The sequence below is a fragment of the Papio anubis genome, chromosome 11, assembly GCF_008728515.1.
Source record: "Papio anubis isolate 15944 chromosome 11, Panubis1.0, whole genome shotgun sequence".
In the NCBI taxonomy this organism is placed as follows: Eukaryota; Metazoa; Chordata; class Mammalia; order Primates; family Cercopithecidae; genus Papio; species Papio anubis.
In genome coordinates this window covers 33,332,682-33,348,890 of record NC_044986.1, presented here as the reverse complement: position 1 = coordinate 33,348,890, position 16,209 = coordinate 33,332,682, and the positions used below count along the sequence as shown (strand labels likewise).

The 16,209-nt window shown below is 42.4% G+C and overlaps 1 protein-coding gene, 1 non-coding gene and 1 pseudogene across 9 annotated transcripts in view; 1 reads left to right on the top strand and 2 right to left on the bottom strand.

The window, feature by feature from the left end:
* CWF19L1 (CWF19 like cell cycle control factor 1) overlaps positions 1-16,209 on the bottom strand; it is a 35,306-nt gene that overhangs the window by 600 nt on the left and 18,497 nt on the right. For 6 of the 8 annotated variants that reach the window (XM_017944206.3, XM_021943584.2, XM_003904118.5 and 3 more), the window contains 6 exons: positions 13,519-13,659; positions 12,172-12,283; positions 10,356-10,435; positions 4,259-4,468; positions 3,075-3,194; positions 1,906-2,003 (listed from right to left, as the gene is read on the bottom strand). In XM_017944206.3, coding sequence (XP_017799695.1) covers positions 1,906-2,003; positions 3,075-3,194; positions 4,259-4,468; positions 10,356-10,435; positions 12,172-12,283; positions 13,519-13,659 — 761 coding nt within the window. The remainder of the gene's footprint in view (positions 1-1,905; positions 2,004-3,074; positions 3,195-4,258; positions 4,469-10,355; positions 10,436-12,171; positions 12,284-13,518; positions 13,660-16,209) is intronic. The other 2 variants (XM_017944205.3, XM_021943583.2) reach the window with 1 other exon arrangement.
* LOC116269604 lies at positions 3,381-3,527 on the bottom strand. Its single transcript, XR_004177223.1, has one exon. It is a non-coding gene; the product is annotated as a small nucleolar RNA SNORA12 (small nucleolar RNA).
* LOC108580443 lies at positions 13,872-15,945 on the top strand (annotated as a pseudogene).

The following is a 16,209-nucleotide window of genomic DNA, read 5'->3' as shown; positions in this document are numbered from 1 at the left end:
CTATGAAATGCAAATAAGAATACCCACCATACAGGGTTTTTGTGAGGTACAGAGATAACACAAAGTACCATATTAACTGTGATTACAACCTGCCTTAAATTGTAGTTTTGTCACCTCAACTAGACATGGAGTTTGCAGAGTCAGGAGCCTAGTCGTACCCACTCTGATTTAAAACTCCTCTGCCTCTCCTTCTAGGGGACTCAGGCCCACATAACAGCAGCATAAGCCCAATATCAACAAAACAACTTATCTTGGTTCTTAGGACTAAGGAATAACTACATACAGACACACACACACAAGCTGCCTTCTAATTGCCATTGCTTTATATTTTTATTTATTTTGATATATTAGAAATAATTCTATTACACATTTATGTGGTTCATTTTCCACTCTGAAGTTACAATAAATAGAGGAGTTAGAAACAAATCACGAATGCTCTAAAAGTCAAAGAACCTACGCTCTTTTCAATAGGCAAACTTTGAGCCTATTTCAAATGTAAAAGGAAAATAGAACTACCTTTCTTGTACAGCTGAAAAAAATGCCATTTCAAATATTTTGTTAACTATAAAATGCTATATAACTATAAATTAGTATCTTGATAATTACTCAATACTGAAAATACAACTATCATAAGCACAAAACCATTCAGAGAATCTCCTTTTTGTGTGCTTTATACACCTATGTGTATCTGCAATCGTGTGCTTATGTTGTCAATGTTCATAACTGCATCTGTTGCTGAGGCAACAACAAAAAATCATGTCAGATGTCTAAAGCTCGTAACACACTTGTTCCCATTTATCTTTCTGAAAAATGCAGACAACTACATTTACTGGACTTATCTAAAGCGGCAGTCTCTTGGAGGCTTTCTGAATTAGTCCAAGACAGGTTCAAGGCTCACTCAAAGCCCATTGTTAACTAGAGGAGAAGAAATAGCTGCAAATCACAGACACCAGCATCAGATACTCTCTTCTACACACTTTCCACTCCCCTTCAAACCGTATCTTCTTGTCAGCAACTTTCCATCTTCAATCTTTGCCTAAGTTATGTTACTCCCTCTATGGTTTTGCAGTCATGTTTTGCCTGATACGAGAAAAGGAACTGAAGCCTCCTCCAGGCCTTTACCATACTGTAGAATACTGAGGTTAAGACCTAAGTTTTGAGGTCCAACAGGCCTGCATTTGAACCTACCACTGTGTGACTACAGACAAGTTACCTAACCTCTCTACAGCCTGCTATCCAGTGGGGTAACCATAAGCCAGGTATGGCTATTTAAATTTAAAAAATTCTAATTACTTAAATCAAAAATTTAGTTCCTCAGTCACATTAGCCACATTTCAGCACTCAGTGGCCACAAGTGGCTAGTCACTACTGTATTGGACAGTGCATGTATTTGAGCATTTCCATCGTTGTGAAAAGTCTACTGGGCACTACTCTAGAGCCTCATTCTCCACACTGGTAAATCGGGATGACAGTACCTACCTTACAGAGCTGTGAAGATTAAATGAGTCATGTATGTGTAAAGTTCTTGGCACAGTTCTTGGCACAGAGTATGTGCTCAATTAAAGTTCCCTAGCACTTCTGGCTAGAATGCCCTCACCCCAATCTTTGCCCTGTAAATATGACTCTCAGGTTTAACTTTGCCACTTTCATGAAGGTTTTCACCAAGTAGAAATGAGCTGTCCCTTTTCTGAATTTCTACAGCACATTATTCTCCAAAACTCCGTCATGGTACTCTTCACACTCTACATTACATTACTGTCATATATGTAAACATCTGCCCTAAGACCATGGGTCCTTTGGGGCAAGGACTGTTTACAATTTAGCTTTTTATCAATTGTCCCATGTACCCACCACTTTGTTCATACAAAGTCTAGTGAAAATACATTGAAAAGAAGAAAAACATACCTTCCAAACTGCAAAGGAAAATTCTTTTTAATTCTGTGGAAAAGCTTTTCTCCTGTGTCAAGTTCAACATAAAAATATGCTGCTCCTGGCTGTGCAATCTAAAATAAACAGAGTTGTATGAGGATGTCCAATAATGCTTTAAAAATCTATAATCCTTGTTTATCTCTAGGCAAAGAATTCAGTCTAAATGCACAAGAAAAAAGATGTGTATGTTGCTACAGATCCCAAGCCACTTAGTGGAACTAGGGCTTAAAAAGCCTAACTGGAAGATACTACCAATATCCTCCCAGTGGCATCCATCCTTCTAAGTTCCTACCTTAGGAAATTCTAATTTCTTGCTCTTCCCAGGAAAGCACTAAACTTTGGAGTAATGCCCTCTTCATCTCCAGTCTAGTCAATACCCAGTACTCTAGTTCCAAATTGTCCACTGCCTCTTTTGGTTTTTTTTGTTTTTTTTTGAGACAGGGTTTTGCTATGTTGCCCAGGCTGAAGTCCAGTGGTGCAATCATACCTCACTGCATCCTCCAACTCCTAGGCTGAAGTGATCCTCCTGACTCTCAGCCTCCCGAGTAGCTAAGACTACAGGCACGTGCCACCATGCACAGCTTATTTTTTAATTTTTTGTAGAGACAAGGTGTCTCACTTTGTTGCCCAGGCTGGTATTGAACTCCTGGCTTCAAGTGCTCCTCCCACCTTGGCCTCCCAAAATGTTGGATTACAGGTGTGAGCCACCATGCCCGACCCATTGCCTATTTAATAACATTTTTGGAATGCCTTGATAGCACCTTAGGCTCAACATGTCAAAAACCAGATCTTGCCGGGCATGGGTGGCTCATGTCTCTAACACCAGCACTTTGGGAGGCCGAGGCGGGCAGGTCACAAGGTCAGGAGTTCGAGACCAGCCGGACCAATATGGTGAAACCCCGTCTCTACTGAAAATACAAAAACTAGCCACGTTATGGTGGCACATGCCTGTAGTCCCAACAACTAGGGAGGCTGAGGTGGGAGAATCACTTGAACCTGGAAGGTGGAGGTTGCAGTGAGCCAAGATTGTGCCACTGCACTCCAACCTGGGCAACAGAGCGAGACTCTGTCTCAAAAACACAAAAGAAACAACAACAGAAAAAACAGATCTTTACTCTTCCCTGAATATCACCATCCCGTTTCACCTGCTTGATGTCAGAGTGCTCTGGGATTTCCAGCAGCTCTATCTGCTGCTCCTGGGCCTGGGTAATGAAGGCATCTTTAATGTCATCAGTAGCACAGCAGCTGACTGGGACAGGAATGACCTGGGGGTTGGGGAGAAAGGAGAAATTCTTTGTGCAGGTCCCAGAGAAGTTGTGCCTGCACGGTCTCTGAGAAGTAGCAAATCCATCACAGGGGTAGAGAAACACCCCTCAGCACAGAATCTCCTCAGGCCAGACAAGCCTGTGTCAGCCGGTCTGTAAGGACTTAAACTTATGAGATAGCCTGCCACATGTGGGAGCCATTCTCTGATGCAGGAAAGGCTTCAGAGAGATATCTCTGTCACAAGCCTTTGCCATCTCCGATATTATATATGTGGCAGAGTTAGGCCCATTTGAAAACTTAACAAATGTGCCAAAAAGAAAACCACCACAACTACAAATGATCTACAATCTGATTTTCTGAGCTGCTAGCCCCATGCAGGCTTTGAGACTATTTCCTACCACTAAGTTTTCCCTCATGCTGGGCCTCCACACAAAATACTCACTTTCTTCTAAATTCTTATCCAACAAGCTGCACATCTTCTTTGGCACTTCCTCGGAACTTCCTCAACTACCCATTCCTTTTCTAAACAAAGAACTTACTATCTATGCTCTTTACATGTACTGACCACACACTTCCCTGTGAAGTCTCTTGGGTTACCACCAGATACTTTTTAAAAACTTTTTAAATGAACGTTATTTAAATATTAATATAAAAATATTAAATACTTTAAATATTAAAGCTAAACATTATTTAAATTTTTTTTTTTAAGATGGAGTCTCATTCTGTCACCCAGGCTGGAGTGCAGTGGCACAATCTCGGCTCACTGCAACCTCCGCCTCCCAGGTTCAAACGATTCTCCTGTCTCAGCCTCCGAAGTAGCTGGCATTACAGGCGCCCACCACCATGCCCAGCTAATTTTTTTGTATTTTTAGTAGAGACGGGGTTTCACCGTGTTGCCCAGCCTGGTCTCGAACTCCTGAACTCAGGCAATCCAACCACCTTGGCCTCCCAAAGTGCTAGGATTACATGCGTGAGCCACTTCGCCCGGCCTATTTAAATATTTATTTACCAATATCAAGATCCCCATAGTGCCCTTCCACATTTCTATGAACAGATCACCTACCTGTAGCTGGAGGTGATGGCTCTTATAATTTCTCTCAAATACAACACACCGTTTCCCTCGACTCTTAAAGAACCGTCTCAGTGTGGCCTTATACTTCTCCACCTCTTCTACCACCTCTGCTGAAAGCTCCACCACTGACTGGTAGTGTCCAATGGGCAGGATGAGGACATGGTCATCAGATAAGCCTCCTTTGGCCAGGGCGAGGTAGCACTGAAGAAGCAGCACACAGAATTGAGACATCAATACAGCATGTAGGATTCTCCAGGGAGAAAAGCCTATACAAAGAGTGAGTCTCAGGATGTAGGAGAAGTACTTGAGGTTATTAATAAAAATTCTTTCTTTAAAAACTCTGATTTTAGAGATTGCAGCAACAATGTTCTCAAGTATCCGCTGAAGAATCAAATTAGACATAAAAAATTTCTATACAAGTAGCAAATGAACTAGGAGTAAATGAATTGGGAGAGGCACACAAACAGGCTTTTGGCTTCAAACACACTGAGCTGAGGGAGACCAGAACAAATCGCTGCGTTTTCCCTCCCAGGCTCCAAACTTGAAAACAGTTTTTCTGGCCGGGCGCGGTGGCTCAAGCCTGTAATCCCAGCACTTTGGGAGGCCGAGACGGGCGGATCACGAGGTCAGGAGATCAAGACCATCCTGGCGAACACGGTGAAACCCCGTCTCTACTAAAAAATACAAAAAACTAGCCGGGCGAGGTGGCGGGCTGCCTGTGGTCCCAGCTACTCCGGAGGCTGAGGCAGGAGAATGGCGTAAGCCCGGGAGGCGGAGCTTGCAGTGAGCCGAGATCGCGCCACTGCACTCCAGCCTGGGCGACAGAGCGAGACTCCGTCTCAAAAAAAAAAAAAAAAAAAAAAAAAAAGAAAACAGTTTTTCAGTTTTTATCACCCTCTACCACAAAAAGATACAACTTCTGATTTCAAAATGACCACTTGCGGCTGGGGTAGTGGCTCACGCCTGTAATCCCAACACTCTGAGAGGCCGAGGCAGGTGGACCCCCTGAGGTCAGAAGTTCCAGGATGATCAATATGGTGAAACCTCATTTTAACTAAAAATACAAAAACTAGCCAGGCCTGTGATGGCATGTGCCTGCAGTCCCAGCTACTCGAGAGGCTGAGACAGGAGAACTGCTTGAACCCAAGAGGCAGAGGTTCCAGTGAGCCAAGATCGTGCCACTATACTCCAGCCTGGGTGACAGAGTGAGACTCCATCTCAAAAAGAAAATGACCACTTTCTGCCTCCCCAGTAACTTTTAATTCCCACCCCTCACCCCAAATATACTCCTTGGGCTCACAAAAAAGGCTAAGATGGCATGCTTAGTATCTAATGTTCCTAAGCCTTAAGCTGCTGACTAAACTCTACAAAACAAAAGCAAACATACAACCTAATGGGGTAGAAGGAAAGTAAAACTTCAAACTCAGATGCATCCAAAGAGGCAGAAAAGAATGGTTTCCAACAATGGATGTCAGCCTTTAATGGCAACTAAAAATATTTCTGTAAAAACCAAAACATGCAAGAATGTTCTACCACTCAGATATTCTCTGATGGGAAGATGCCATGAGTGAGCACAGAAGGGCCCACTGAGTAGCAGTATAGGCAAACACAGATACGTTAGAAAACAATTATTCAGACTGGGCGCACTGGCTCATGCCTGTAATCCCAGCACTTTGGGAGGCCGAGGCGAGTGGATCGTGAGGTCAGGAGTTCAAGACCAGCCTGGCCAACAAGGTGAAACCCCATCTCTACTAAAAATACAAAACTTAGCTGGGCATGGTGGTGCACGCCTATAATCTCAGCTACTTGGGAGGCTGAGGCAGGTGAATTGCTTGAACCTGGAAGACGGAGGTTACAGTGAGCCGAGATCGTGCCGCTGCACTCCAGCCTGGATGACAGAGCAAGGCTCTGTCTCGGGGGGAAAAAAAAAAAAATTTATCCCAAGTATACTCTTAGTGTGGTGGGCTCAAAGTTAAGGCTGAAGGAGGGAATAATTTCTCATCTAAATAAGAAAGTCCAATAGAATGACAGGATATGTATTGGAAAGATACTAAAGCATGATTGTCCTTGACTTGTTTGGCAGAGAGGACCGGGCATGTTGACAAAGTTAATTTTCCAGATGACTAAAGTTGATGAAAACCTCATAGGCACTAAAATTTTTTTTTTTATTTTTATAATAACCACTTTATATTGTATTTGTTTAAAAGGTTACTCTAGAAGCCTGAGTCTTCTAGCTTTTTTTGTCAGAAGGTCACTGCCATAAATATCAGCTTTTCTATTATGATACGCATTATTTAGGTAATGATGTCTAAACTAAATAGCTCCTCTGCACCATCTCTAATCCTGTACTTGCAATTTTTGTGAAGTTTCACACTTGCCTAATCTCCTCTCTCTTTCAAAATCTCGCCTTCTAATCTGTTCTATACTAGAATTATCTCTAACCATGTATAAATAGGACCTGAACTAATGGTTCTCCCCATAAGTAAAATGCATTGATTTTGCAATAATTTTTTAGACTGCCAGCAGCCCTTCCTTCCACCTTTTAACTAATCTGTGGCTATGGACCATCAGCACAATTCTATGTACTACCTTTGAGGAAGGCACGGCAAAGAGAAAGCTGGGGAAAAAAATTTAACAAACAAAAAAAGGCAATCAAAAAGAAAAGTTGCAGGGAGGAGATCCCAAACCCTTCCCCAGACACCCAAAGGTCATTACAGGTTTGTAAGCGGTTTCTACCTAAGGACAGTGTAGACTTGAGGCTGAAATACTCATGTGGCCTACTTGGGATGTTGGGTTGGCCCACAGACAAGACCTTTTTCCCCTCTAGTTTCAGGCCTAGATGAGAAGAAAACAGATTTCCTTGATTGTTGCCCAGGCCCATACCCTGAGTTAGATAACCTGGACAACAGAAAGATGAACGGAAAAGAAAAGTCACTTCTCACTGAGGCCTAGAGCAGCACTGAGCTATGTCACACATTCCAAATCTCTTATCTCCTGCGTGTGATCTTGAATCTACAGAAGCTTCCCAAACAGAAGGCAATTCAAAGCCTGCCTTACTATACAAATTGTGTGGGAGAGAAAAATGGCATAAACTAATCCAAAAAGGAAAAAAGATGCAAAAGAGATCATCCAAAAAGGGCACTGCTGTAAAAGCTAGAGCTTCTCAAGTTTGCTCTTATTCCACCCAAGATGTCATCCAATAGGTTTTGTGGCTCAGCTGAGTCACAGGCCTTGACCCCATTAGTGCTCCCCCTAGAGATAGAAGTGTGCCACTAATTAAGACTTTTTTTTGTTTTTGTGACAAGAGTCTCGCTCTGTCCCCCAGGCTGAAGTGCCCTGGTGCCATCTCGGCCTGCAACCTCCGCCTCCCAGGTTCAAGCAATTCTCTGCCTCAGCCTCCTGAGTAGCTGGGATTACAGGCACCTGCCACCACGCCCGGATACAGGGTTTCACCATCTTGGCCAGGTTGGTCATGAACTCCTAACCTCGTGATCTACCCGCCTCAGCTTCCCAAAGTGCTGGGATTATAGGCGTGAGCCACCACACCCGGCCAAGACATTTTTTAAAATGTAAAAGACTGAGACTGCAGGTGGAAACAACACAGGCAGAAGAGTAACCGCCTTAAAGTACAAGATGAAATTGAAACTCTAGTCAGTCTATAGGAAGGAAAACACAAAAAAGAGTCCTCAGATTGTTAGGATAAGTTGAAAGGATCAATCCCGGAAACCAAAAGTAGAACAAATCAATGAGAAATGGATGACAGCACCTGTCTTCAGAAGCACTATACATTTAAGGAATTGTCTTAGTCCATCTTGTGTTGCTATAATAGAATACCACAAACTATAATTTATATGAATAGCAATCTATTTGGCTTGTGGTTCTGTAGACTGGGAAGTCCAAGTGCATAGCACTGACACCTGGCAATGGCCTTTGTGCTGCATCACCCCATGGCAGAAGGGCAAGTAACGGTAAGAGTAAAGGAGCAAAAGGGGACCTGAACTCACTTTAACAAAGCCACTCTCATGATAACCCACTCTTGTGATAACATTAATCCATTCATGAGGGCAGAGTCCTCATGACCTAATCACCACTTATTAGGCCCCACCTCCCAAAACTGTCACAAAACAAAAACAGCTTGTAAATATTTTCCTCAGGAATCCTGGGGAACATCCAGTTCCAGTCATCAGTGACTACAGTGTTAAAAATTAAGCTTTCTTCATTCTAAATGAATGAAAAAGAACAATGGTCTATAGAAAACCCCCAGGGAAATGAGAGTCGAAGACGGGTATTATTTAATATCTAATCCAGCCCTACACAAGCAAAAGTATCTGGGGAAATGTGAAGTAGAATGACTTTCCCATGAGACACACACATTCAAGCTTTCCACCACCTGAATAAAATCATACTCAAGACCATCCCGTTCTCATAGTCTGATTCAATACTTACCAAACAACCTTATCATCATCTTGGGTTCCTAGATACTCACACCAGGAGTGTGAATATGGGTATTCCTGTCATTAGTAAGCTACACCCTCCACTACTAAGCAAAACTGAAATTTTATCTTTGATGTGATCAGTTACTGTGAATCAGTTTCCAGCATTATATAATTCTAGATAAAAATTAATAGGCCGGGTGTGGCGGCTCACGCCTGTAATCCCAACACTTTGGGAAGCTGAGGTGGGCAAATCACCTGAGATCAGGAGTTCGAGGCCAGCGTGGCCAGCATGGTGAAACCCTGTCTCTACTAAAAATACAAAAATTGGCCAGGCATGATGGTAGATGCCTATAATCCCAGCTACTTGGGAAGCAAGTGCAAAATCACACACTGACTAAAGTAGCACATAACTGGCAATAGGCTACAACAAAAGAACACTGAACAGGGTGTCAGGAGCCCTAATTATAGCCCCAACTATGCCATTAGCGATGACCCTGGAAAATTTACCCTCCTAAGGTCAGCTTCTTCCGTGAAACATAAAGACGAAGAAAGAGAATCACTTGAACCTGGGACACAGAGGCTGCAGTGAGCTGAGATCGCGCCATTGCACTCCAGCCTGGGCAACAGAGCAAGACTCCATCTCAAAAATATATATATATATTCATAAAGCTCTAGCTTCTGAATCTGAAGCTATAAAGAGTATCAACATTTTTAACCCAATACGGGTACATAAGCATCAGAAGACTGCCTTTTTAGGACAAAGAAAATCACTTTAAATGGTAATTAGCAAAAGGAACTCATCACTCTCAAGTAGATGGGCTAAAAAATACAGACAGTCCAAGAAGTATATAAAAGCATCACCCCTGGAGAACCATACCTATTTATGAGAGAGGAAAAGAGAGACCTATCTTGTAAAACTGGCTATTGCTATAACAAATGTTGGCAGGAATGTGGAAAAGCAGAAGCCTTCATACATTGCTGGTGGGAATATAAGATGGTGCAGTCATTTTGGAAAACAGTTTAGCAGTTTCTTAAAAAGTTAAACATAAATTTACCATATAACCTAGCAAATCCATTCCTAGGTGTATCCAAAATAAAAACATACATTCACACAAAGACTTGCATGCAGATATTTTATGGGAGCATTATTTCTAATAGCCGTAAAGTAGAAACAACCCAAATGTCCATCAATTGATGAACGGATATAGACAAAATGTATATCTATACACTGGAATATGATTTGGCAATAAAAAGGAATGAAATACTGATACATGCTGCAACATGGATGACCCTCATGAATACGATGCTAAGTAAAAACAGCTAGACACAAAAGACTACATGTTGTATGATTCCATTTATAAGAAATGTCCAAAAAAGGCAAACTATGGAGATAGTAAGTAGACTACTTGCTGCCTGAGGCTAAAGTTGGGAACAGGGATTAACTGTAAATGGGCATAAGAGATCTTACTGCCATGATAAAAATGTTCTAAAACTATACTATGTGATGGTGGCATAACTCAGTAACCTTATGAAAATCACTGAATCGTACACTTAAACATGGGTAAATGTTATATGTAGATTATGCCTCAATAAAGTTACTGAAAAACAAATAGGCATCTCCTTCTCTATAAAGGTCCAAGGAAGTAACTCACATGTGTGCCGATGTTGACCACCAAATGCTTTTCCACTTCAGGGCTAGCAAGGCAAAACCAGCAGGGTCCTGGAGGCTGAGCTTCATGTAAAAGAAAGCCGGGTGTTACTATGGTCCAAGCACAGCATATAATCACCCCATAGAACTTAGCCTTATCTGATTTTTATATCCTGAAAAGACTGGTATACAACACTGCCACAATGGGCTGAGCCTGTGTTCCTCACTATGACCCCCTATGAACATCTTCAATGAAATTAAACTTCCATTAGAATTTGTAACCAATCCACAGGTAGGTAACCCACAAGTGCAAAATCACACACTGACTAAAGTAGCACATAACTGGCAACAGGCTACAACAAAAGAACACTGAACAGGGTGTCAGGAGCCCTAATTATAGCCCCAACTACGCCATTAGCGATGACCCTGGAAAATTTACCCTCCTAAGGTCAGCTTCTTCCATGAAACAAAAAGACGAAGAAAGAGAATCTCAATGAAACACCTTTAAAGTCCTTCCTCCGAGTTTGATCATTCTTTTATGAATCTATATTGGTTTTGGAGGCTCTTTACCTCATCATGTTCTACAGACATAAAGGAAAGATGCTTTTCCCATAGTTCTTGCAGGAAGCGCCTCAGAACAGCCTAAAAGTCAGGCCAGTCTTATTTTATTTTTTTAAGACAGGGCCTTGCTCTGTCACCCAGGCTGGAGTGCAGTGGTGTGATCTTGGCTCACTGCAATCTCCACCTCCTGGGTTCAAGCGATTCTCCTGCCTCAGCCTCCCGAGGAGCTGGGACTGCAGGTGGGTGCCACCACGCCCTGCTAAATTTTTGTATTTTTAGTACAGACAGGGTTTCACCATGTTGGCCAGGCTGGTCTCGAACTCCTGGCCTCAAGTGATCCAGCTGTTTGGCCTATCAAAGTGCTGGGATTACACTTAGTGTGAATCAGTTTCCGGCATTACATAAATCTAGATAAAAATTCATATAGCTCTAGTTTCTGAATCTGAAGCTATAAAAAGAATATCTTTTTTTTTTTTTTTTTTTTTTTTTTTTTTTTTTGAGATGGAGTCTCACTCTGTTACCCAGGCTGCAGTACAATGGCATGGTCTTGGCTCACTGCAACCTCCACCTCCCGGGTTCAAGCAATTCTCCCACTTCAGCCTCCCAAGTAGCTGGGACTACAGGCGCATGCCACCACACCTGGCTAATTTTTGTATTTTTAGTAGAGAAGGAGTTCCACCATGTTGGCCAGGCTGGTCTCGAAATTCTGAACTTGTCATCCGCCTGGCTCAGCCTCCCAAAGTGCTGGGATTACAGGCGTGAGCCACCGCACCTGGCCAAGAATATCAACATTTTTATCCCAATATGGGTATATAAGCAACAGAAGACTGCCTTTTCAGGACAAAGAAAATCTCTTTAAATGGTAATTAGCAAAAGGAACTCATCTCTCTCAAGTAGATGGGCTAAAAATACAGAGAGTCCAAGAAGTATATAAAAGCATCACCCTTGGAGAACCATACCTATTTATGAGAGAGGAAAAGAGAGAGCTATCTTGTAAAACTGGCTATTGCTATAACAAATGTTGACAGGGATGTGGAAAAGCAGAAACCTTCATACACTGCTGGTGGGAATGTAAGATGGTGCAGTTACCACACCCAGCCAAGGCCATGTTTATATTTTATTTTTATTTTTGGTACTAATGACTCACTGCACAATTCTCCCCTGCCAGAAGAGGCTCTCTTAGCAATGCTGTTTTCCAAACAAAAGCCAAAATAACAGTTACTGTTCACAGAGGAGACCTCTGGAATAAAGGTACTTACGAGGTTTGCGAGGCTGCTTTGGGTGAGGAGATTTGCTATCTCTACCTGTGGATGAACGCTTCCTTCCCTGCTTTTCATTTAAATCAAAGAAAAACTGACAGGCTGATTCTTCCTGGAATGGCCAAATGCAGAAGATTAAATATTATTCAACCAACCTTTAGATAAGTAGCCAACCACTCACATACAAGGGAACATTCCTGCCATGCCATATCTTTCTTTCTTCTCAGTCCTTTCTGCATACTCTAAGGAAGCAAAATATCTTCCCAATTCTGATGCCTGAACTCTCAGTCACACATCAATGCTTACCCAAACTACTGCCAAATTCATCTCTTTGGAAAAACAAGTTAAAATGCAAGTTATAAAGTAATTCTTGCCTAAAACAGAACAACATGAACCCACCCAAATTCACTCTTCCTTTTTCTCTCAACAGGGACATAGTGTAGTCATACAATTTCACAGGTCAAATAAGCCTAATTCAGCCTTGATTGAGAGATAAGAAGGTTGCTCGGAAAGAAAGAAAAGTCTGAGAAAGCAGACCGTGCATGCTAGTAAGAGAACTTGACCTTCCTTGCTTTAGTGGGGAAAAAATTAATTTGAGAAAACTCTGCTCTTAAGAAAATTTCTTCAGAGTGAATCTTATTTTCCTACTGGCTCCTACTGGCAATCATCATAAAATCACAAATTACATTGCTACGAAACTGCTAGGGCCTTGCCTAAAGAGCTAAGAACCGATAATCAACTTTAGACAAAGACTTTACAAATAAAACTGTAACCCCAAACGTATGAATCCAGTTTGGACAAAGAAAGACCTAATCTAAGCCGGGCGCGGTGGCTCAAGCCTGTAATCCCAGCACTTTGGGAGGCTGAGACGGGCGGATCACAAGGTCAGGAGATCGAGACCATCCTGGCTAACACGGTGAAACCCCGTCTCTACTAAAAAATACAAAAAACTAGCCGGGCGAGGTGGCGGGCGCCTGTGGTCCCAGCTACTCCGGAGGCTGAGGCAGGAGAATGGCGTAAAACCCGGGAGGCGGAGCTTGCAGTGAGCTGAGATCCAGCCACTGCACTCCAGCCTGGGCCACAGAGCCAGACTCAGTCTCAAAAAAAAAAAAAAAAAAGAAAGACCTAATCTATGAAACTGTTAACCCCAAACTACAATAAAAAACACTAAGTTTAGTTAAAATCTACTAAGATTTTCTAAACATCATCATGATTTCCCAAGGGGGAAAAAAAAAGATCTAGATTCTAAGGATTAAACTTGTCTTATGTACTAAACTATAACCAGGAAAAGAACACATGTAATGGGCAACCCTGCCCAGAAAATGCCAGCCCTCAATCAGAACATACCGCAGGGGCAGGAATTTGCTTTCCTATGGATGCTTCCTGCCCAGATTTTCTGTAAGGGTTTTCAGTGACATCCGGAGGCTGTTTTACCAGTTCTGCTGCATCCATTAGCTTCATGGGAACAATACTGAATGCATAAAGATACTTTAGAGAAAAAGAACATAACGACATTAGGGGATATACTATTTACCCAACTGTAATCAACCTATTTTACTGTGAAGATTTCAGGGAAAACATGTGAAACTAAGTAAAATTAAAAGAACAGCAACCAGCCCATCCATAGCTCAGAGAATAAACAGTAAATCAAATGCCAATTCAGTGGCCTCTGCAGGAGCTCACCAAGGGCTGACAAAGAAATGAACAACAAATCAAAGCCCCAGCCCTCACAAACCAGGAGTTCTCACTCGAATAATGGAATAGTGACAACTGTCCCCCAGAGGGACTTGCTCTATAACACTTGAGACAAACTGCTTCTGCCTCTGAGTCCCTTATCTTTGTGTACTTTGTCTACAGAATTGTGGCACTGCCATTCATTTTTCCTAAAGAAAATTACAAATGAACTTGGGGTTTCTCTCTCTTGATATTATACAAATTCTGCTATATATGCTAATAAAATTTTCTTAAGAGACTAGCAGCAAAGAAGTAAATATTCATATAAATATCTGGAACGTTGCACTAATGCCACAGATATTGAAAACTTAGGTAAGATATAGATGTTTAAGCTTACTACTGATTAGGGAAATGCAACTAAGTAACAATTATATATCATTTATCACATTGGCAAAAACTTTAATAAAACTTTGATGAGGGCCGGGGGTGGTGGCTAATGCCTGTAATCTCAGCACTTTGGGAGGCAGAGGCGGGCGGATCATAAGGTCGGAAGATAGAGACCAGCCTGACCAACATGGAGAAATCCCATCTCTACTAAAAATACAAAAGATTAGCCAGGTGTGGTGGCACGTGTCTATAGTCCCAGCTACTCAGGAGGCTGAGGCAGGAGAATCACTTGAACATGCGAGGCGGAGGTTGCAGTGAGCCGAGATCATGCCACTACATTCCAGCCTGGGCAACAGACACAGACTCCATCTTAAAAAAAAAAAAAAGAAAGAAACTTTGATATGATCCAGTGAGAAATATGGAGAGAGAAAAACAAAACAAAACAAAACACACCGCTGGGGTAGGGGTACAAATTGGAACAAAATTTTTAGATGAATTTAATAATGCTTGCCAAATTTTATAATGTGCACACCTTTTGACTAAAGTATAAGTTGCTTATGGCTGAGGCTAACATGTCCCTGAGAATAAAACAGACTGAAAATACTAAGTTACTCAGTTAGAAAGGGCAATTAAAAGAAAAATTACAAATCTAAACTTGCTAAGAATTGGGCAAAAAAGCTGAAAATAGGCTGGGAAATTTATGTGGAGGTCAAAATGGAAGCAGGTATGAGAGGGTCCAGCAGAAGAAAACATAGCTGCCAAAGTGTTATGAGTCCGTCAGCAAGTTTGGCCTGGACTTAGCTGTTGCAGGAGACGTGGTGAACTCTGCCCTATATGACATGGATGCTGGGCAAAGAGCTGTCATCTTGGACCAATTCTGTGGAATACAGAATATTGTGGTAGGGGAAGGGATTCACTTTCTCATTCCATGGGTACAGAAACCAATTATCTTTGACTGCCGTTCTTGACCATGTAATGTGCCAGTCATCACTGACAGCAAAGATATGCAGAATGACATCACGGTGCACATGGGGGCCTGTCACTAGCCAGCTTCCTCACATCTTGACCAGCATTGAAGAGGATTATGATGAGCGTGTGCTGCTGTCCATCACTACCGAGATCCTCAAGTCAGTGGTGGCTCACTTTGATGCTGGAGAACTAATCACCTAAAGAGAGCTGGTCTCCAGGGAGATGAGCAATGACCTTATGGAGTGAGCAGCCACCTTTGGGCTCATCCTGGATGACAAGTCCTTGACACATCTGACCTTCGGGAAGGAGTTCACAGAAGCAGTGGAAGCCAAACAGGTGGCTCAGCAGGAAGCAAAGAGCGCCAGATTTGTGGTAGAAAAGGCTGAGCAGCAGAAAAAGGCAGCCATCATCTCTGCTGAGGGCGATTCCAAGGCAGCCAAGCTGATCACCAACTTACTGGCCACCACAGGGAACAGCCTGATCGAGCTGCGCAAGCTGGAAGCTGCAGAGGACATCACATACCAGCTCTCATACTCTGGGAACATCACCTCCCCTCCAGCGGGGCAGTCCATGCTCCTCCAGCTGCCCCTGAGGGGCCACCCTGCCTGCACTTCCGCGGGCCAACTGGGCCACAGCCCTGATGATTCTTAACACTGTCTTCCTTCTGTCCCCACCCTAGAAATCACTGTGAAATTTCATGATTGGCTTAAAGTGAAGGAAATAAAGGTAAAATCACTTCAGATCCGTGCCCCCTCCCCCAAAAAAAAAAAAAATTTTTTCATAATATTAAAATATTATGAAAAAAAATATCGATTTGCTTATCTTTTGTATGCTTTGTCTATGGCATGTGATAGTGGAATAATCTTCAGACTCTTTATCTGCCTATTTTCCCACTTCACTAACTGTTCTTATTTTAGCTGTCTCAATCCATAATAGGTCAGTTTTGGCCCTGGGAAATCAGAAATGCTCTCAGAGAAGTGAGAAAAATAATCTACTTTTCTGGTATAT